Below are 25,072 nucleotides of genomic sequence, written 5' to 3' on the forward strand. Positions count from 1 at the left end.
AAAAAGACAAACAGATACAACAGTACACAAAACACAACATAAAATTAAAGACTAAGCATTGATAAACATTTCATATGCAATGACTTAAGGTTTGAAATGCAAAGAATTCATATGAAGAAAGTTTCGTTGGGGTTTCTCTGTATGCAGCATGTAGTTAAACTGTAAACAAGTTTCATTTTATTATAAATAAAATTAAGAATGGTAATGGGGAATGTGTCAAAGAGACAACAACTAGACCAAAAAGTAAAAAAACCAGCCGAAGGTCACCGGTTCTTCAACACAGCGAGAATACTGCGCACCGGAGATGTCCTTCAGATGGCCCTAAAACGAAATTGTGTACTAGTTCAGTGACAATGAACGTCATACTCAACTCCGAAATATATAAAATTAGAAATAAATCAAGTATAACAAACTTTAGAGGTTCCTGACTTGGGACAGGCGAAAACAAAATGCATTTTATTATAAACATTCTTTATATTTATAGATATGTAACCCGTATTTCGTATTTAAGCAGCGGTCCAATATATTTTATAAGAATTTAAAAAAAAAAATTCTAGTAGATTGCTAATAGACATGTGAACTACGATACGTTTTGATACCGTTGTATTTACTAACATCAATATTATAAAAAGAGATGTAAAGGATGAAACACTGTTCAATAGTTCTGATCTAAATCTCTTCTGGGACAAATCATAAACCGTTGATGAGGATTGTTCGTCTATCTTGGGTCACCTATCGTTCATATCCTTCGTCAAAAAACCGTACTGAAATAGTCGGATGCAGTTAAAGAAAAGAGCCTGAGTGCTTTAATATGACTTTCCTGCAATAAATTGATTTATATTAACTTTATACAATCTCTGGTGCGTAATTTTAGTACTGAGTGATCTAAAGTAATTTAATTCCAAACAAATCTAGTCATAAATGATATAGAATGAATATCTTGTATAATAATTATTTCTCAAATTGAAGTTTATATTCATTTTGAGTCAAGGTAATATTTATGCAATGAATGATATAGAGACTAATGCTCAAGTCAGCTGAACAAAAAATTGATTCGGAAACACAAGTTTCAATATCCGTCATTGCAATTTCGGGATTTTAAATTCAAAACAATTCAGTTTTTCAAAATATATTAGTTTAACAATTGGAAATTTAAGGTAGGAAATACAAATTTTAAAATCTGTCATTGCGATCTCGGGATTTTCAATTCAAAACAATTTGGTTTTTCAAAATATTATAGTCTAACAATTGGAAATTTAAGGTAGGACATTTAATAATCAACATGCAACTCAAAAAGGAATTGATCTTTTAACCAAGGATGTGTATAAATCCTTGAATAAACTAAGGGATTTTTTCTATCGATAAGCATAGATGATTTTAATCCGATTTTGCACACATTTGAATTTTGTTTAGATGGCTGCTCTATCTGCATTTTTCTGTAAAATTTAATTTCTTTAAAATTGCTGGTCGTTTTACATTTTTTTACGTCAGCCTAATTACAAGTTTTAAAAAAGAATGAAATAATTCAGACACAAAAAGGGGATTAAAATATGAAGATCATGGAGGACCGTTAAACGTTTATTGACGGATAACACTGTCAGCTATTTTACTGAAGTTCATAATATATTAGCAGAACATTTTGGAAAGCAATTAAAATTCTTAATAGCTTTCGCCTGTAGAATAACTGTTTTGAAATAAAAATTCTTAATTCTAAGCTTCACGTTTGTTCTAATGTTAACATTTACTTGTCCATTCTCTATGTATAGAGTGTTTTTTTGTTTAATTTCTAGAATTTGATTTTGATTGTTGAGAGTCCTAATGTCAAAATGGTAAGCAGACGACATAACTAACAACATGTATGACATTAGGTCATTCTACTTATTATCCGCAGGCTTTTCAATATGTAAAGTTTATTTTTTCACATTCGACATTTAGTTTATCTCTGATATTTCTCGTATTTAAACAAATAGAACATGATACTGTCGAATGTAATAAATTTGTTTGCATTTCCATTTCGTTTTTTTTTAAGTACCATGAAAATATAAAATTGAAAGACTCTTCCGTGGATTTCAACATTGTTTAAATCATCAATATAAAAACGGAAGTTTAAATTGTAATCGATATTAGAAATTTGGTTGAACTGTTGAAATTTTAATATTGCAAAATAAAAACTTATAACTGTATTCCCAGTGTAATTAACAGATCTAGTCCATTTAGGATCACATACAACATGTTTAACCTTTTAGGTTATAAATTTCACATCAATATTTAATATCATTGATGGAGTTGAGAATCAATATTCAAAATTGAAATTTACCAGTTCTTATAAAAATTATATGTAAAATCTTTCATTAGTACATAGAAATGTCGCATTTGTAAATAAATTCCCTTTAGTAAATAAAAAATAATCCATTTTATCATGATAAAACTGAATCTATTGTTAACATGCAATCATATTGTCTTCTTTTGTTATGTACACCTTCCAACCAAAGTGATCATTTAATTATCACCGCCATAACGTTAGTCCTGCAGTGATATATAACAGATTTGTAAATTGATGGTGAATATGACAATTTGTTGTGACATGAAAGATTTTCCCATCAAGCATTGATTAGGAAATAAATAAGAGATATCGTGATAAACTGAAATACTTCGTAGAATTAACATAAAACGATTTAAAAGACGCCAGAGAAAAATAAACTGACTTTAAAAATAATTAAGGGACCGTTTTATTTCATCAGAGGGACTACCATCAGAAAGATGTGACGATACATTTCCATTATGTATCATTTAAATTATAGGTGATCATATTGAAGCAGGATTATCTCAGACAGAAGATACTAACATAGAAAAAAAATAATTCAAAAAATTCATGTTCATTCAGATGAGGATAAAATTATATAAGACAATGTATCAAATTACAAAGGATTAAAAAAAAAACTGTGAGAAAAATGTTTGAAGCGATTTGATAAGCTGTTAATAGAATATCGAATGACGCGTCTACGTTACCCAATCGAAGTGAAGACAATCCTACGCGCCTCGTGAAAAAACAAATAAAACTTAAAAGGATTCTTTTCGATTTTAATACATATGTCAGAAATATCAGTATGTCCTTATTTTCGTTTTTGTTTTTGTTTTTGTTTAGCTTTTCTGGTGCGTCAGTTCCAAATGAAACCAGTGCTCTCTTATATGAAACATTAGCCTCGCTAAAATCAGCGTTAGAATTTCTTTACTCAGAACACAAGAATATAAATTTGGATGCTGTCATTGGGACACGGATGGTAGAAGGTAAGATTGTTTTCTTTTGTTTCTATGATGTTTGTCGTGTGATTGTTGTCTTTATTTTTCATTCTTACCTAATCAAACAAATGTGATGTTTATTTTATACTATTTTTGGCCTTAAAACCTATTGATTATCATTTTAGATATAGGAAGATGTGGTATGAGTGCCAATGAGACAACTCTCCATCCAAATAACAATTTATAAAAGTAAACCATTATAGGTCAATGTACGGCATTCAACACGGAGCCTTGGCTCACACCGAACAACAAGCTATAAAGTGCCCCCAAAATTACTAGACGTGTAAAACCATTCAAACGGGAAAACCAACGGTCTAATACATATAAAAAAGGAGAAACGAGAAACACGTATAAATTACATAAACAAACGACAACTAGTATACACCAGATTCCAGACTTAGGACAGGTGCAAACTTTTGCAGCAAGATTAAACGTGTTAATGGTACCAAACCTTCTCCCTTTTTCTGAAACAATAGTATAACATCACAACATAGAAAAACACACGATAAAATATCAATTGGAAGGCTTAACTCAATCAAAATACGTATATTAACACACTATGAACGAATAAATTTAATCTGCGATACCTGAAGGTCTTGAATATTTGCTATACAAAAATATAGAATAATGAATAGAAATTCATGTAAGAAAATGTTTAATTTTTTTATTCAAACCCGAAATGTATATAAGACAAAGGAGCTGATGATCAACTTATTTCTTTCTTTTAGTAATTTTACAGGACACCCTTTGAAAAAAAGGGGGGGATTCGAGTGATTAACTTTGAAATTTTCATATTGGGAGTAAAGTTGACAGAAAAGGAATAAGTAATAGGCGATAATAATAGTTATCAAAAGTACCAGGATTATAATTTAGTATAATAGAATAATGTATTTAATGCGAGCTATTGAATCTAGAGAACAAAAACATAATTTGGTATTGGTAATCAAGAAGTGATAAGAAATAAAAGGAAAAACTTTTGTGTTTAATTAACAAATAACAATAAAAGAAACAACTATACTTTGGGTAAGCATACTTTAAACGATTTGACGTATATTTTCGAAACCAAACCCCCTTCAAATGAATTCAAGCTTAACAACCTATCTCAAACTATTGTTTTTTATTTGCAAATGTTTTTTTTGTACCCTTATCGTAAAAAATAAGTATTTACAAATAGTAACGTCCACCAAATTTTTGCAAAGTATAAGTACTTTCATTCATAAAATACACCATGATAAGACCTCTTCATGGTGGATAACGAATTGTTTGACTCTTATTATTACAAACATTGTCAGGTTTGGTCTGTTATTAATGCACAAGTTATAACACTTTATATTCCCAGTTCTATACAGAGTTCTATGCTAATTATGTTATAAAGCTGTCATATCAAATATATGATAAATGGTATTGATAAAAGTCATGAAATGCATTCACTTCCCAAAAGAATAAAAGCGATGTATACAGGAGATATTATCTTTGATATCAGATTCACTGTCGTTTTAGAGAACCATCCCAAAGTGCCAATGCGTTAAACACCCATGGCTGAATGGAGATGGCATCATGTACAAGTGGGATTAAATCATGTATTTTTAATATACTTTCAATTCATTTAATTTCGAAATCAGATGTAATTTTAATAACTACTATTTTAGATTGTAGAAGGAAATATAGTTTCACAATTAAACAAAGATTCCCCATCCATAAAATATTCAGTAGTTTCAACTGTCATGTTAGATACGAGATGTATTTTTTCTAAAAGTAGAATAATGATGAAAAATCCTTAAAATGAAAATGAATTTATATAAAGGACTAATGTTTTTCAAACTATACAACTTGACAAATAAAAATAACATCAAGATATTCAAAATTTTATACAAAAATTCATAAATTTAGCGTGACCAAATACTTATCCTATCATATGTCAAATAAATTAATTCGTTTAAAAAATCATTTAACTTTGTTTTCTGAAAATCTTGATTCATTAGATTAACACATACAAATAATATCTCTATGCTTTCTTTAATAATTTCAAGACATTGTGAAACGGATTTCTTAAGAAGACATATTAGATGTATACAGGTGTTTTATTCTTTTTTACTTTAATTGTAATATTCTTAATTATAGGATGGTTTTAGAAAAGCTGACATCTATGACAGTACAGTTCCTTTAGGGTATTTTTTTTATCAAGTATCATGTGATATGATAACATACAGCCTGTTCTTTACACAGCAGAACTTTTCATATATCGGCATATGATCTCTGTGAATTTAACCTTTCACTAATCAAGGTAAAATGACCAAAAGTTCTCATAACAGGAAAAATACTATCATTTCCTTAGTTTTATAGACTCGAAATGTATTTTTGTTCCTTCCTATCACTTCTTATTCATAATGGTAATGTTTTGTGGAACAGTATCCGCTTATTTCTTGCAAATCTTCTTAAATCGGTCTCTTTAGTTATGTGTGAAGCAATGACATCGAATATAGTAGTAAAGATGTTAAAATGCTTTTATGAAGGCTTAGCTGTACAAGAAAGTGATCTTCGATTAAAAAATGTTTATACGAAAGCAAGGCAAAATTCACATATGCTAGATTATTTTTCTACAGGTTTGTACTTTCTTCTTCATACATTGTTTGACAGTAGAGAAAGATTGAGCCCCCTACTTCAAGAAAAACATATTGCTTTGATTTCCAGTACTGAGTTTTCCTTTGTTTTCTTAGTAACATACATACGTAACTGTCTATGGCAGTTCTGTTGACGATATTAATGATCCAAATTTAGAGTCGTGAAGGACTGTTGACATTATTAACACCTAGTAGATCAGTTCTTCGGCTTGAACATACGCATGTTGTCTTTATAAAATTTGCGGTTATAAAATTAGAAGACCATTTGAATTTATTTTGCTCGTGCAGTTTTAATTATTTTCGTTGATAGTGTCTACGTTGGGCTTTTCAGTTTAATCAGCCCTTCAATATTTGTTTACTAGTTCGAATTTACAAATATTTTGATCTCAAACTTCATTAAGACCTATTAGTCGAAATGAGCATTGTGTGTATTAAAATATTATAATTTGGTTACTATTCATGGAAACCAACATACAAAAAACTCATCATAGATACCAGGATTGAATTTGTATTTACGTCAGACGCTCGTATCCAAAAAAGTTAAAAAGGTCAAATAAAGTATGAAAATGAAGAGCATTGAAGTATAAAATTCCTAAAAGTGTTGCCAAATACAGCTAAGGTAATCTATTCCTGAGGTAAAAAAGCCTTAGTATTTCAAAAATACTTAAATTTTGTAAACAGTTAATTTACAAATATGACCATATCAATGATAATTCATGTCAGCACAGAAGCGCTGACTACTGGGCTGGTGATTATTGTATTGGATGTTTAAATAAATAACAAAAAAATTGTCATTACTAAATAATTGGAGAAGTTTTCCAAGTTCAACAACATGGGTCAATTATTTTTAAACAATAAATCTGTGTAGCACGATATAGTATCATATATGGTAAAGACGTTTCCAAACTGAAATAAAGATATTTATGTTCGCTTCATGAAATAAAAATAGTCTTTCACATCCACATGTTATACTGTCAATGAAGAAAATAGGTTTCATGATGATCTATTTTTTTTTTATTTACAAATTCTATATTTATACTATACTTGTACAATTTTTCTGTTTTGTATTATTTTTTTTTATTTCAATTTATTTATTCATAAATTTTAAAGCAACAAAGAAAATGTTTCATTTATCTGATTTGAATATCTTTGTTCAATCCGTATTTAAAAAAAATGTTGCACACACTTATGTTTTAAGGCATTGTTGACGGCGTTTTTATTAATAAAAAATACAGTGGACGATTTAAAAATACACACTAGAGCATGATGTGTAAACCGCAAGATAAACGGTTGTATCTAATATTGTTTCACATATTTATGTCACCGGTTTTAAAATTTTGACATTCCTTAGTTCAAAAGAAAAATGGATTTTCAGCTGACATAGCAAGATTAGTTTAATAAAAAAAAATCACGTTATCGTTTTAGCTCTAAGTTTATAATCACTAAAATAGTGTCATTAGATATAAATGTTCTCCTGTCATTTTAAATTTGGGTTTGATGATAGTCTCAGGAAATCTATGTTGAATTCATTCACAACTGAGACACTTGTGGCAATTTTGAGCTTATAACGTGAAAACTTGTTCATCATTTTACATTTTATAAGTCATGTTGGGCCTCATTGACGTTTGTATAGCATCGCCTAGCAGCAGAATTTAATTCGTAATTAAATATTCACGAAGAGTCATTAACTGATCAATGATCGAGTAAGCGTTTTCATTATTGAAATGTCACTTAAGTTGGTGGGTTTCAGTTCAACGCTATAATTTTTACTTAAAATAACTCCTACTGTATTTTTAAAAGCTCTTCTGATCATATTCAATTTGATAGCATTTTTAAATACAAAATTGTGAACGGATTGCTTTGAATGATATATCCTTCGTGTTCAGATTTGGACTAGTTTTAATTGTTTCTAACCAAAAATAAATTTAAAGTGTCAAATACTAAAAAAAATGATTTTCTTCAAAAGATTGCTTTGTGCATATCCCAGGTTTTATTCCTGTAATCGTTTGTCTAATATTTTGTTTGAACGTGTAAATACTAAATAGTGTTCAATTTTGTACTTTTTGGCTTTATAACTTTTTTTTTATCTGAGCGTCACTGATGAGTCTTATGTAGACGGAACGACTATCTGGCTAATTAAATTATAATCCTGGTACCTTTGATAACTATTTACACCACTGGGTCGATGCCACTGCTGTTGCAGGTTTCATTCCCGAGGGAATCACCAGCCCAGTAGTCAGCACTTCGGTGTTGACATGAATATCAATTATATGGTCATTTTTATAAATTTCCTGTTACAAAATCTTTTCGAAAAACTGAGGATTTTCTTATCCCAGACATAGATTACCTTAGCCGTTTTTTGCACAGCTTTTTGGAATTTTCGCTCCTCAACGCTCTTCAAAATTTTGTACTTGTTTGGCTTTATAACTATGTTTATATGAGCGTCACTGATGAGTCTTATGTGGATTAAACGCGGTTCTGGCGTATTACATTATAATTCTGGTACCTTTGATAACTTTTGATAAACGGAAAAGTACACATGCTAACTTTTAAGCCGATGTGATGTAGAGCTTGGCATATTGTACTGTCTTATCGATGGTTACATACCGCATGTTGACTTTTCATATGTTTTAAATATCGTTGGCTTAAACAAAGGCTATAACATAGAAAAACATACATAGTGGTCTGGAAATGGTATGTCTGTAAAGGCATTTAAAGATACAGCTATACGATATATTTAGATAAAGATACAGCGGCAGTATACATTATGTACTGTTAAGGTAATATTAGATTAAACAGGTGATAAAAGGTATTGCCCGACTAATGAAGGCTTCTTTATATACAGATCAGTTGGCCGAGTGATCTTATATGCCCAGCACAAAGCTGGTAGTGTTGCAAAAGCTTTTTATGCAGATCGAATTCAAATTCTGCAAGTGCAACACATATAACTCTTTCAATGCTGGCATCAATTCAAGACAAAACTTTAATAACATTATTATAATGTATACATAAGAGTTTCATTAAAACAATCCTTTATCGGATCGTCGAACATTGACGATACTGTACAATAAGGTAAAACATAGTCAAGGTTTGTTCAACTATAGTGAGTTAAGATAATAACCAGTATGTACAAATAAAAACAAATAAATAAATCAATGAACAACATGAAATACAATTAAATATAAATGTACTTGCGTAATGTATTAACCAAACCATGTCATAGTAATTACCACTTTAAAGATCATCTGAAAATTTAATTTGACTTTTAATTATTCTATCTAGAGACGTCGTTACAATCACTATCTATCTTATTCAGTGACCATGCACATAGCAACTAAGAGAAACAGGTGCTCGCCACTACTCTTGATGTAATCATCAAAGGTGGCTCTGCTAGACGGCTTTACTTCATGAAAATTTTGCCAAATGTTTTTGAGCACGTTAACTTAAATACGATCCATGTAAGCTTTTCGATCCTTCGAGAAAACTTATTCTAAAAAGTTATCATTTTAACAGTATAAAAGGATCGTTGAATGTTGCTTTATTGGTATTTACATTTATTTTTTATCATTAGATAAAAAGACTAAATATGAAGTCCTAAACATTAGTTAACGCTAATGCTTCAACAACCTATCGATACGTATATTATGACATTGTACAAGGTCATGTTTCTATAGACATTTTTGATGTATCTAAAATAATTCACTTGATGTGCACTAATTGATGTTTTGTCTTGGAAAACATGATTTTTATAATTTTGAAAATATTGGTTATGTGTTTATAATAATTAATATTAAGAAAGAATTCATGTTCAACTTACATAAAGGATTTTAAAAGATTATTTCCTGATATTAATATTTGTTTTTTCATATGTTTTCAGGCCAACTGTCAGTGCTTATAGAAAGAATACAAAGTAATCCTCAGAATTGGGTAGTTGATAACAACTTGTTTATAAATCTAAAGGAATTAGCTGAGCTAGCCGGGAAAGTCAGCAGTAAAGCAATACCATACATAGCTTCCCTTACACCCTACTACTACCAGAGTACGTATAGTAATGGCATACATTGAAATAAAGGGAAGCGATATTTAATTCATGGCTTTCATTATCAATGGCACAATGAATAATTTGAACATTTTATCATAATAACAGATGGAAGAAATGTATACCTTACTAATCCAAAAAATTCAGTCGTTATATTTTCCGCGGATCCAATATGACTGCACGCGTGGGCGAAAATCTGACACTGAGAGGGATTAAATTATTCGAGCTTATAACTTACTTAAGTTCTGAAGTAAACTGGCTACCTTATCCAGGGGTCCAACTACTGATTAGTTAACAAATATTTTAATGTTCTATACGGTCAAAACTAATTTCTGTTCGATTTACGGTGCTAACGGCTGAAAATTAAAAAAAAAATGAAGTATTATGGTATCAATATGTTTGCATGACTGATCGCAATGACCATCATCTTTCACAGTAAATGATTATGTAAATAGTAAGAAGAAAAAGTAGAGTTACTATTGCAAGTAATAACGGAGGATGTCACCTAGTACTGGACATTGTCACGGTAGTAGCAACCATTTTGAGTGTACGAAAGTCAAATGGCACATCCATTATACATGCCTTTGATCCCCCAAACCTTTTTTTCTCTTCTCACAGAATAAGATTGATGTCTATATGTAGTTTGGGACTTCTTTTGAATCATCAAATTAGACACACGCGCAAGGAAGAAGGTGACAGAACGTGATACTCTAGTATGTTATCATGGACTTAGTACATTAATAGTCTTTTTAGAGGTGACCTTGGAACAGACAACATGAATGTATATTGACGGAGCGGCATACTAACTGTTCGTTTTGTTCTTCAATAGCTCGCGTATCACACGATACATATATCTTATCTTGTACGGTTTAATTACACGCTCATCGATTGATTTAAGCTAATGTGTATGTTTTAGCAGGTGTTTGATTACCGAATCTTTATTGCCAGTGCAGAAATGTCACTTATATGTACTTTTAGTGTTTTTATTTCTCTCAGTGGCGATTTATCTTCAAAACACGATTTTTGTATAGAATAGAAGCACGTTAAACTGTATATTCATTTTTTTTGGGCATATTCTATAAGATTTTTTTGCAGTACAGATTAGTATTTGATCGCACATACTCTGGATTACAGAATTTTGGTCTCAAATTTGAGAGGTGTATAATGCTGTTTGTTTTTTGCTGTTTCCATGGCAACGGCGGTCATTTTGAAAATTTTAAAGACAGATGACATTTCAATAGCATTTAATCGGAAATAAAATTTGTCAGAAAATGTTACTTTGACGTTTTTTCTCATGTGGGTCAATATTACACTTTTAGCCTTATTTCCATAGTAACAGCAACAGTCTTTAATATTCCAACGGCAATGAATTCTACAGTTCATACTGTTGAAACGAAGATACAGGTTTGGGTCATATCTGTAACGGTTGATTTTTTTTTAATTCATTAAGGATTCATTTGCGTTTTGTTCCCGTTTGGACTGTTTCCTTGACAATGGTAGCCATTTTTATAGTTCTTAAGATGGATGGCATGCTTTCGAATGATGAGTTATAAGTTCTGAAAGTTTCATTTTTTCTGGGTTTTTTTCCACATTTTTGCCGTATCCATGGTAACGGCGAACATTTTGAAAATTCCAAACCCAAGGTGCACATCTGCACATTGGGATTGTCATTATGGAGCAGTTTTATCAATGTTTTTCAAGTCATCACCGAAAACTAAGCTTGACAAAAAGTGTGGAAGAATTATTCGTAGAACAAAAATATGTCCCCCCTTTTTCAAAGGGTTGTTATAATTATGAAAGTTGTCTTTATGTAACAGGCAAAATTTTAAAGCCTTATTGAGCAACTTCAGGTGACTGTTGATAATTTTATAAAAATAAATTCTTAAGATAAAGAAATAATAAGTACCACAATCAACATTCTTAATTCGTCCAACTATGGGATCAAATACTTTGTGTTAACATCACCAAGACATTATATCAATGATTACCAAAAAAAGATAAGCATGTATCTCAAAAAAACATATTTAAATATATTCAGAAAACGTGGGATAACAGAGACTTCCCTATAGGATTAAAATGTAAATCTTAGTTAAATCGGTAAAAGTACCTTTTCTGTTGCAAGAAGTACATAAAGAACTGCACGAGGCATTAGTCGTGTGATAAATTAAAAATAAATGTGTATTGATATGTTAAAGCATTATCCTATGCTGCCCAAGATTATATATCAAGGAACTTTGTATGTCTAATAAAGTGATATAAAATTTCATTATCAAACAGTTTTATATGTATTTTGATATCTGCAGTTGTCGGATAACGTGATGTACAGGTATGATGATATTCAAAACAAGAAAAATTGTAATATTATAAGTCCAAACTTCTCGTAAAAAAATAAATGAAATTGTTAGAAATTACAAGCTATATTCATTTCAAAGATTAATTCAAAGCGTAACAGAAAGGTTGGCGTCTAATGCAAGGAAAAAGTTGCTTGAATTGACAGGGTTGACATTATATAAAACTGTAATTAGATTCAAACCACGAAACACGCGTCTGACGATTAATCTTTGTAATGTGTTTATCAAACGCGACTGGACCCATAATATTAATATTTGAATGAATGATGAGCAAATTGCATCATAATTAACCCAGCAAGAAGGGAATATAACTTAAACAGATTCGCTGGTAGAAAGACACGCGATCGCCTTCCATACACCAGTGCAGGACACATATTTATGAAATATTTCCCCCATGTGATACACTAGCAGCATTATGAAAACTTATTATTTATATACAATGTAGAATGTCTACCTTCTCTTTAGGTAACTCATAGTATAAAAAGTTCGACAATACAAAATCTGGTATTAAATTGACAGTTTTTGATAAGCAATTAAAGAATTGATATCAGTATATTTTTAAAAGTGACAATTATTAGTCATAAATCCCATTTTAATAAAGCAGGGTTCTCACTACGGATTTGTCAATGCGAGTCTAGTAACTCATTTTTTGTCATGAGGAGTCCAACATTTAGAAGATAAAATTTCAGTCATCATGAAAATATTAGAGCAATAAAATGACATCAAATATAGGTGTTTTAAAAACTTCTTTTAGTAAAACGATGATACATGTGGTCAGTTGATAATATATTGATGCATCTTTTTTAAAACAATAAGTCCAAACAGATTTTTCATACTCCAGGAAACGTTGACTCGCCTCAGTGAGAACCCTGAGATAGAGACCAATGTATTATCTCATTAGATCAAAATTACAAGTTTATAGAATCTGTTTCTGTAATATGTCTTCGTGAAAAATAAAAATAAAGAAAAAGTAGCATAAAAAATAAAGAGAAACATAAAAATAAAAGCTTCAATTAAAAGAAATAAATGTAATATAATGGCACGAGACGTCATTAATTACTACAGGTACTTGCTTTGATATTGATTTGTTAGTACCAATCTATGGTAATGGCATCGAATCATTGTTTATAACAAATGTAAGATACTATCTTCTCATCTTTGATGGCATGTATTCATGATACTTGACGTTGTCGCATTAATGTCCATATCCGGAATATTGGAAACAGCCTACTCTAAATTAGTTGTAAATAATGATCAAAACAATAAAAATGCTACAAAACGTTTCATTGATTGTTAAATTTACCAACAGGTTTTTCGGTTCAAGCACTGTTAGATATAAACCAATGTTTCAAGTGCACTAACATAGTCACAGCATGCAGTAAATAAGTATGGAACTATTTTCATTTTTTTCTATAGTGTGAAAATAGAATTAGGCAAATGTTCTCATTCAAATGTAACTATCAATGCTTAAAAATTGATTTATATCAATTAATGAAGACATACATAAGACTCAATTCAATATACCATTAAAAATCGTCAAAAATAATTCATGCAAGAATTTGACATAATATGCTCCTTTGTGACATAGTTGATCCAGGTTATCAGAATGCAGTGGTTATTGTTTTTACAATGAATTGAATGTCTACGCTGTTGTCATTCGGAAATAGAAACATGATCATGAAAGAATAATCCTTTGTGGTCAAACATTGCGACTGAAATATCTTGTATCGGATCGAAAATGCAATTGGGTGTAATTGTACTTCAAAGTCTGTGAAAAGTCCGCTTTAATTTCAAAAGCAGGAACAAATTAGAAAAAAAGCAAAATGAAAACGATTAGATTTCCTCCATTGTCCTATCCCAGGTCTTTCACGATCCCGTCGCCATTCTTTATTATCGTTTCTTATTTTTACAAAATAATTTCCTTGATTAACCGTATGGCAGCTACAGATTTCATTTAAGTTCAAAATTAATAGAAGTCAAACATTCTTTTATAAAATTGTATTGGGTAAATTGCGTTTTTATAAATGATTATTTCTGATAGTAAATTAGATGTTTTTGAATTAAGCATCTATCTAAATTTTCATATATTGGTATAATAATTAAAAATTTGATTTTGTAAGTTATTCTCGATTGTATACCTGTTTTTAGGACATGATTACAAAGATGAAAATCATGGGTATTGCATATTTTTGAATTCTTTCACAGTTATTTTCATGAAACGGATAACAGTTATTATAATATATATGACAAAAAATAGTACAACAGATCTCACCCAGCACAAACACCTGATTGCTCCGCGTAAGTTTAAAATTGTTTTATTTATTAGCCTAAAGAGTATCTAACTTCATTTTCAGCTTAACCTGTACTATAAGTAAGACATGTCACCAAACTGTTATTGAAGAGTTATTTATATAATGAGTTGTAAAGTGATGCTCCTCTCAGAAAGGATGAGCTCTGTCTACGTTATAACCTGGTATATTCATCGAAATATCTAAATTATGGGATTCTTTGAAATTTGTTGGATAATAACTTTCGAATAAAATCGTTCACGAAAATTTATTGTTTAATATAAAATAAATGAACGGAATAAAAAAAAAATGATAATGAGATTAAATTTTGTCATTTTCAAGCGAAGAAACATATGAATATTTTGTTCATTAAAACCCCCATTTATAAAATTGCTATTTTTAATATTTAATGATGAATTTTGGAATTAAAAGTTTATTAACATTTTCACTTAACAAATATAGTTGGTTGATAGATAAATGATAATCAAGTTAAAAATCAGCACGAGTACAGATTTTAATAATTGCTCAAAAACACAAAAACCTAATAGAATTATACTTTGTCACTCTGAACGCTCATCTTTTTTTTTAAGTGATGATATATTTACGTTCATACCACAAAATCAAATCAGATTGCGAATTCAGTATTGGTAAATTTTTTTTCCGATTTTAAATATAACTATAATTAGTTTTAGTTGAATATTTTAGGTTTAAACAAATGTTATTACAACAAGTCCCATATCAGACAATTTTGAAATGTTCAAATGTATAGGGCTTCCTTCGGTCACCATATGTCAGGACTGACTGGAAAAATTAGAAACTTGATCTATTTTGAGGGTTATTATATAATTTTAAAAGGTAATGAATTTTTCTTCATCTAAATAAAAGTAATCCTTTTTACAACAGCAGTTTTGTTGATCTCAAATTTAATGCAATTAATTGCATAATTTTGCTTGAAACCTACCTAATACAAGGCTATAATTACTTTTTAGTTCAATGTTTTAGGTTAACATAAATGGAAAGTAGACGATGTTTTCAAACCGGATAATCGCCATCAACTTCAATTTTTAATGGCTATATCAGATTGACTTCCTTATCCTCCTTATCATACATTTCATAGTGATTTCATAGTTCTGAATATTCAATTTCATTATCATACAAACAGTACATATGTTTTACATGTACTTGTGTTTTATTTCCTCCACTACACAACGAATATTGATAATTGATTGTTGCTATCCTTCAGCAGATTGATAAAACCAAGGACGTCATACAAGCTTCTTTATAAAAAAAATCTTACTCATTGAACTATTTAGAAATAATGCCTTTTCCCCCTGGAGTATACAAAGAGAAAGTGAAATACTGTGAGTCGAACAACAAAAAAAAAAAAAAAAAAAAAAAAAAACTCAACCAAAACTCAACCACAACCACCAACTCAGCAACAGTAGAAATAACAAAAAGGATAATTATATAATTGATAACAGTACAAGCTCTACTAAGATGTTTTTTTTATTTCATTTTAGAAATAGGAACAATATTGCAAAAGACATTCTGGGAGCTTGATTTTCCCAGCAAAGATTTCAGTGGAGACGTGGAGGTTTGGCCATACAAGAGAGGAGAATCACTTCATGAAAACCAGTCTGATGACTGCTTAGCTGAATTTTTTGGAACAGGGTATAACAACTTTTACCGTTACATACAGAGTTTTTAATAAAATTTTTTTTAAATTGAAAGGGTTACCAATGAGACAAATATATACCTAATACCAAAAGTACAATGGTGTTAGCAACAACAGGTCATTGCATGGTCTTCATCTATGAGCGAAACATCTACATATCAGTTACTAGAATCGTTTTCATAAGACTTAGAGAGAAGCAGCTATTGTTAAAATGAAAACAAAAGTAATTGTACAATTGAAAAAAAAGAGTAATGAAAACTTATAGGAAGAATTACCGATAAGAACTTTCTCAAAACCATTGATATTTCTACATTTCTTTTTAAGGATGTATATCCATTTGTCAGAAAGATACGACAAAAGTACGGAAACTTCAAAATAAAAATGTCAATAATTATAAAAAAAGATTTGGTATTTTTGTGCTACTGAGACAACTATCCATAAGACAAAACGGATGCTAGTTAAGCAACTTTGATGTCTTTTGAAAAAAATGCGGCAAAGTCTTCGAATATCGTTAAACTACTGTTTAGAAACTAGCGAAAGGTTATATATGCATTTCTTCACAACAAATTTTCTATTGATCTGTATGAAAGCTCCTCCTAAGGCTTGACGTTAAGGTATCATTCAAATGAAAACGAAAACCATGTTGCTCAATCAAAATTAAAGTAAATAAAACGCATGTAGTTAAACAGATGACAATGTTTTTGATACTTGTTTGACATTCAAATTAAAGTATATTTCGTTGAATATTCTAGTTGAAACAAAGCTCTTTTTCAACAAGAACTATCTTTAAAAAAGATATCCGACGTATTTAAATTTGAGTATATGTTTAAAACTATCATTTCGATAAACTTCAGCAGCACAAAGATACCATTTAATTAACGTTTTCTCTGTTTGTGTTCAGTATTCTCGGTCCTCGTATCTTTCTGTTTACATTCACCAAAACCCCGCGGAAATCTCACATGCGTAGGTGCGTTCTAAAAGTCATGTACGTTCGTGCACCAAAGTTTACATTAAAAATTATATAATTGTTCCGAATAAACAGCTGTCACGGATGCAAAGAGCTATTGGAGAAACAATTATTTTAATAAAAATATAAATCTTTGAAAGATCTAGTTTAAATATTTATAGTTTTTCGCTTGCTTTCCATCACGATATAATTAACGAGACGTTTTTACAAACACAACCAAATCACCCACCATGACAGCATTTTGTCCAATCACAGAAAGGATTTTCGAGCATGCGTATTCTGTTGCCATAGTTAAGCGTCCTTAAGTTCAAAGGGCACAAACCGAAGAAAAATGGGGATGGTAAATATTAGAATTGGAGATTGGTACAATGAAAATTCATTTAATCTTTCTCGTGTGATCTTACACTTGTTTTATATAGTATGATGATATGACACATTTTTTTCTCTCAATTGTCATACGGATGGGTATATGTGAAAATAAAACCTCGTAAACATTCTCAATTTAATTAGTGGACAAAATGCAGTTTAGCTGAATTTCTAGCTCATTGAATAGATAGCTTTATGATAATAATTTACTACGTTGCAAGAAACAAACCAAAAGAATAACGCCATAAACATGAACTGATGTGTGAGCTTTTGCCCCATCTAATAAACCTCATTGTGAAATAAAGGTTAACATACGAGATTGAAGCGTTGAGCCGTTGCAATATAGGTTTCACCAAGTGCGTGTGGTGCTTATTTGTTTTAAATATTAATTCAATTTACCCGTTTATATTTCTATTACTAAAATACTAAAAAAAAATGTTCTGTTTAAGTCTCTTTGAGATTTCCTGCTCCCGATACTTTTATTTTTCAAACCTAGGCAGTAAACAAGAACTGAGTAAAACCTACAATTTCAAATGTTAAGTAATAAAAAATCGAAACACAAAGCATCTTTTAATTATAAACAATATTTGTTTCCGAATAAAACTTATTTTCTACGCTCATAAAACAGCCATGAACTAAGGCACATTAAAGATGAAAAGCTAAAAGAAAGACAATATTACTGTAAAATAAACAAGTATCTGACATTATGATAGTGCCCTTTCCTGACAGTGGAGGATTAAGGAGACTTAAGAAGTTAATGAAGTGTCAATATTGGAACTTTTTCTGTCTTATCGATGTGATACACGTTCATTTGGTTCTATACGTGATGAGATCAACCAAAACTAATTTTAGATTACCATCAACTTTACACAGAATGTCATCTTTTTGTTTAATGGAAGACGAACAATATCACATGTAATCTAATTAACTGACAAATAAATATAGATTTTTGTCACAGAAAAACTGTAAAAGGAAGGATTTAAGACTTAAATGTCTTAAACATCAATTTATAGGTTGAAAAATAGGAAATTTTATACCAATGGTTCCTGAAATTTGTTTCTGTCTTCCCCCCACTAATTGTATAAATCTCGTTTAAGCCTCCATATAAAATATCTTTCAAATATGTTATGACACATAAAAAATGCGATTCATATAATTCATAATGCATTCGATCTCATATCTACAAGTTAAAAATTATTCATACTCTTTTGTTTTAACACTTTAAAAACAAAAAGCATACAATATATAATATAGCTTTTGACAACAAAAAGGGATTAAGCAATATCAAAAACTTTCGTTGTTCACGCGGTATAATAAATCTTTAGAAACTGTTTGTATTTATTGCAGGAAATCGTCTAATGTTCCCTGTGATGTGTCAGACAAATGTTGGAAGAAGATGACAAAACCTCTGTATAATGGCTACTCACTTACTCATGAACTCTTTTACCTAGAAATAGGAGAACAGGTACAAGATATGATTTCTTTGAAGTAATCTGATTTATTTCTTCAATTTGTTCATATTACATTAATATATTCTCTTCTTGAATATGCATACTAATCTTCTGATCTATTTCTATGTTCCTATCATATAGCTCTATATCAAACGTCTTTATTCTACAGTGACAGCCATCTTTGACTTTAAGATATTAAGCTTAAGGTCAGAATTAGCAAAGTGCACAGTTCAACTTTACCTTTTTATATATGATATATTTCTTTTTCAAAATGGAAAATTAAGTGGACATACAATTATGCAAAATTCAGCATTATTTTTTTTTCATTTTTTCCGAAAAAAAACTTAGGTACAGCAGTGGCATCCTTTATCACTGTGATTTCGGAAATTTATGTAAACTCTATCTAATGAAAATACTGGAAATAAAACAATGTTTCTTAAGAACTTGGAAAACATTCAAGGATAGTGAATACGATAAGATAAGTGTTATCAACAAAAAATGGATGTAACCATGTATATGTCAACAGGAAAATATGTGTACGCGGCTGATCATTGGGCGCATAAATATGTGATGGAATAATTCTAATACAAATATCTGGTGACATGATAACGCAAAAAAAAAACCCCAACCCTGGTGACAATTATAAGAGGCCTGCAAGCTTATTAATTTGGCTTTCTGTGTGGAGTAAACACTAAATTGTTGTAACGTATTCTGTAAGCAATGAGCACACACATGTCCTGTATTTAAATCGAATCGTATTTAAAAAAAGGAAATGAGAAAAAGTAAAATTGTGAATAGGCGTTGCCTTTTTTTAAAGAAAAATTATAACGATCAGTTTTTTTTTATCTACCTGCATGAATTTTCCAATGTTACATTGTTATTATATGGACTGCCGGGAGGAAACACCTTTGTTTAGATGTAAGAAATACATTATATTTTATATAAATTACAAGATTATCCTTTTCCTTTAAAAGCATGGATGTCATGCAGAGATGGAGCTAAAACGTCTCACACACAACCAAGAATCAGTAGCAAAACTCCGAGAAACATACTGTGCCAATATTCTCAACGAAGCTGCCTTAATTGCAGAACAGAATTTCCCAGAAGACAGGCACGACTTGTTTATGGAACAAGGTAATGGCGCAAATATTTTTTGTTTTTGATTTTGTTGACATTACTGCATGAGTAGTAAAACAACAGCATTTTTTATCGTTGAAACAAATATATATTATCTAAAAATGCAATCATTACTGGAAGCATCTTTTGATTTCATATATTAGAAAACTTGAGTTTATTTTTTTCTAATGTTTGTTGAAAGAGACACTAGCAGAGAGGTGATGCCATCGCTTAATGACTCTACGATAAAGACAGTTAAGCGTCTGAAGACCAACTGAAGTATTTTTCTTGTTCTGAACGTAAACTTTTTTCAAAAGAATTTAAATAAGTATACACATTTCTGAAATGGACTTAATGCCCTTTTATGGTATAGTAAAGGTTGCAGATTTCCATCGATATGCATTCCGAATTGAAGATGATAAAAGACGTATTGGAAAATTAAAACATTGATAACAATAACGGTACAAATTTAAATAGACCAGATAAAATCTTTCCAGTGAAATTTGCAGTAAAAATATTTAAAAATCCACAAATAATGCAAAATTGAATAGTTGATAAAACAACAAATTCAGACTAAACACTAGTTTATATATAGATATAGAGAAATATTTATAGATACGGTTCTTATACCCACAGTCAAAATATGTATATTTGTAACCCTCTTCACGTTGAGAAACTACAAAACCTTTTTTAAAGTGGGAGTCTGGTGCCTCAGCGATTTGTAAGGTATATATCTTAACAGCTCTTTGTTATCTAATATCAAAATATCTTAGTTTAGTACTGTAACACATTCTCAAGTAGTCAACTCGGATTCTATATGCTAAAATCACGAACTCTAATAAGATGCAGAAGATATTCTACTAAATGGCCAATCAAAATTCACAAATCCAACAACATAATTACAAAAAATCACCATTGGGTTAGCGTCAGCTTGATTTGTCAGCTGATTACATTGTATGATAGAAATTTTACAGTACTGTAGTAAATTTTGTTGTTCTATATTTTTTCTGGACGTTTGTATTTAAGTATTAAACTTTATAATATGTTCATGTGCAACATGGATTTGAATTTGAATTTTGTCTAAGTTCATTTAAGTAAATCCCCGGTGTTTTTGTTGCTCAGATTGGTGTGTGCTGCGTTTTGTGTAATGTTGATTATAATATCTTTTTGATTGATCATGGTGTAGGTTGTGTTCGATCCAATGTTTTAATTGCATCCTTGGCTTCTCCTCTGTTTCTTTTCTTTTTGAATCGAAAATGCAATAAAGCTTTGATTTTTAAAAGACTCAAGGGGTCCAATGTTAAATCCAATAGCTCAAACTGATTTAAATTATGATGTGAATCCTGTCTACAGGGACACCTTGGTTATTTTTAATGTTTTTAAGTATATGTTAGTATTGATGATAAACTTGCTGTGTATAAAATTGCTTCACTTTTTTATTTTGAATATTGCTTAAAGATTTCAGTCTAACAAATGTAAACTGTCAATTTTGAATATTATTATGTCATTGTTATCATAATATTCTGGGATTGCATTTTCAATTCGGCTCAAAGAATTACAGTTGTGAATTCAAAATTATAAACATGTAAACCAGTAAGAAGTGCAGTATATATAATTTTACCCTGTGCATACATTTTCAGAGATCAAAATACAATCGCCAATGTGTTTTTTCTTTCGAATATATGAGATCAAAACCATTTTCTTGCATAATGTATTTGATATGGGCAGAAAATTATCCCATTGTATTATTTTTTTGGATTTTGAACCTAAATTTTTGTTTATACTCTATTAATGTCATTTTCATTTCAGCTGCATTGTGTGGAATGGTCGGATACAGACAGTTTTTCTCTTCGGACTGGCTTAGAAAAATGCTAAGTTGGCAAAATAAAGCTATAGGGTGTTATCATGGGAATCCAATTCGTGAGTGGGAAGTCGGTAGGTTTTTTTCAGCAATTACAAAACTCCTGTCAAGATCCTATCTTTAAACCTTTTTTATTGTGTGAAGTTGTGATGTTGTTTTTATCTTAATCACTATAAGATTTCATTTAAAACGTATCTAAGATTTATTTTATGTTGGTGATTAAATGGTTACAAATTATGCAAATTACAACTCTGAAAGGCATATGCATTCATATCAATATTGAGACAAACACTTACAGCAGATCTTAAAATCATCTCATCATTCAATAGTTTGTTATCAAGAAGTAAACAATTTAAAACCGTGGTATAAACCAATGTGAAAAACTGACATACATGCCACATACTTTGTATGTAAATTAAAAAAAACCATTCACTGTAGAAATATTATATCTAAACTAGCAACACAGACAAGAAAAACTATACCAAGCTTCTAGCTGCAGCATGTTTAATAAATAGAGATGTTGAAATATAGACCAAAAACGATGATGATAACAATACTAATTTTCACATAGCAAAATTGTCTTTTTTCGTGTTAATAATTTGGAAAATGCGGAAATTGGTCAATTTTTAACATATCAATCGATTATTTTTCAATTCTTTAAGTGTCGAAAGAGCTTTAACTTCAATGAACCTTGCAATAATCTCATTAGTATCACGTTTTGTCTGACTAATGAAAGATTCATTGATATAAAAACAGCTAGGGTGGTTTACAAGGAAAATGGCGTGAAAGAAAACTAGATACAAAGAAAAACTTGATGATCTATTATTTTGATTTAGAGTTGAGATTTACTACAAAAAAAGATTAACGAACGCCCAAATAAAAACGTATTTCTCACTACGTTAATGTGTCTTATCCATTGTTATGTGGTTAAATCTGTTGTCATTTAAATACGAGCGTGTTGATTCTCAGGTCTCATAGGTACCATTTATACAGATAACTGTCGTCTATAGAATAAAGAATCATACAAAAGTCTTTGCATGTGAACTCTGATCAGTCTGAACACTAAACAGCCTTATAGAAATAAATGATGTTTATCGTTTTGGGAAGGAAATGGCATAAAATGCTGTCATTCTGTATCAGATGGTATTAATACAGGTATTTCAGAAATTGTTTGAGTCAAAAAGTAGTGATTTTTTCTGTGAATAAAGAAATATTTAAAAAAGAATATTAAAAACACCGAACTCCAGGGATAATTTAAAACGGAAAGTTTCTTAACAAATGGCAAAACCGAATGCTCAAACATCCCACAAATGGAAAACAACTATAATAGTCCCGATCTGGTACAGGCATTTCCTCATGTAGAAAATGGATGACTAAACCTAAGGACTTGGAACCTTTATGTACGATAATGATATGTTTAATTTGAACATAAAAACGCTAATTTTAAAAAAATGCAGAATTATTTCAAAGAGACCAATCGCTTTTCATATTGTTTAGACATTATTGTTAAATATATAACAATAATAATGTAATAACTTTTTGTTTTACTTAAAATGAAATTGTTAGTTTTTCCCCATAGACATGGATCATCAATTTGATTTTATTTATAAAGTCCTATCAGTTAACACCAACAATTTATTTAAATTGTTTTAAAATATTAACTTACCTTTTGAGTTAACATTTATTCCAAGATTAAAACAACCTACTAGGTCTATCATAAAAAAAATTACGGTCATCTCGACTTTTAGAAATCGATGAGCCATGTCGTTTAAATTCTTGTTAATTTCATGTCTACATATGAATATTGTGTGTGATGTTATTATTATGTATTTTATTTTGTTCGGTTATTTATTATTTGTATGTAATGGAGAAGACGTTTTTAGTTGCAAAACTTGTGTCTAATCCTAATGTCAATGTTTTTGGACAAGACAATATGTTTTAACTAAACCAAGTTTAATAAAAAAAAAATCAAATAAAAGATAATAGTAAAAATCAATTCAACAAAAAATTATAATGAATTTCAAGGTAACCATTACTGTTGTATTCAAGTATGAGTAATTAAAATATTTAACCATATGTTGTTTGTTTAGAGTACAGAAAACCAGACTTACAAGGAAGCAAAAAACTCATGCATAAAAAATGGAAATTGCCGTCCATGCCACCAACGGCTGTACAACACGTTCGTCACAAACGTGAAGAGAGAATTCTTCGAGATGGTTGCCTTAGTCATCGAACAGCAGTGGCAGTTGCAGCACAAGGACAATATATCAGATATATGTTGGAATATATGGCATTCCAAGCGAATCCGTGACAGCATAAGTGATCAAATACTTACCAATTGTAAGCAAATCGTGAAACCTTATTCGAAATGACAATTATTTTCATGAAATTATTGTATTAAAATTGTATATTCTTATTTAATTGGACAATGTATCAAAGAAAAATGTAATAGATAAATGTTATGATATATTTCCAATGAAAAATAGATGTAAAAAAAAATTCAAATGGAACATCTGAACTGATTATTTTTACAGAATAAATGCTTAATCATGGTAAATCTGTCTTAATATTTGATGTGTGTCATAATGGTCTTTTTGATTGTACTGTATATCAACATTTTACTTATTCTTAATATTCCAATACTTAAGTCTATAAGTAATATTTCATTAATGAAATATATTTGATAGAGGATTGCTTTCCAAGAAGAAGCTATTAAATCAAGAGATCTAAATGGCTGAAGTTGATGCCTTTGAAATGTTCACGGACGCCATCACGAGTTGGTTGATCGCATTGAAAAAAACTGTATGACGACTGATATTTTACGCTAAACATTATCCTCCTTTTCCATGAGTGTGACTTACCGAATCTAGACTTATGATCATGTTTGTACACACATGAAGAAAACAACTGGTGGATCATGAAGAGCAGGATCTGCTTATCCTTCCAGAGCACCAGGGATCATCCTGAATATTGATGGAGTTCGTGTTGCTCAGTCTTCATGTGATTTATTTCTAATTGTGTTTGATTTAACATTGTT

The 25,072-nt window shown here is 30.1% G+C and overlaps 1 protein-coding gene across 1 annotated transcript; it reads left to right on the forward strand.

Annotated features, from left to right (window-relative positions):
- Window positions 1–2,544: 2,544 nt before the first annotated feature.
- Window positions 2,545–24,592, forward strand: LOC139487909 (UPF0764 protein C16orf89 homolog). Its single transcript, XM_071273132.1, has 7 exons — window positions 2,545–3,288; window positions 9,799–9,960; window positions 16,120–16,270; window positions 18,955–19,072; window positions 20,033–20,192; window positions 21,984–22,109; window positions 24,126–24,592. Exons 1-7 carry the CDS (start codon window positions 3,108–3,110, stop codon window positions 24,344–24,346), a joined length of 1,119 nt encoding a protein of 372 aa, XP_071129233.1. The 5' UTR covers window positions 2,545–3,107; the 3' UTR covers window positions 24,347–24,592.
- Window positions 24,593–25,072: the final 480 nt, after the last annotated feature.

The sequence above is a fragment of the Mytilus edulis genome, chromosome 9 (assembly GCF_963676685.1).
Source record: "Mytilus edulis chromosome 9, xbMytEdul2.2, whole genome shotgun sequence".
Classification (NCBI taxonomy): domain Eukaryota; kingdom Metazoa; phylum Mollusca; class Bivalvia; order Mytilida; family Mytilidae; genus Mytilus; species Mytilus edulis.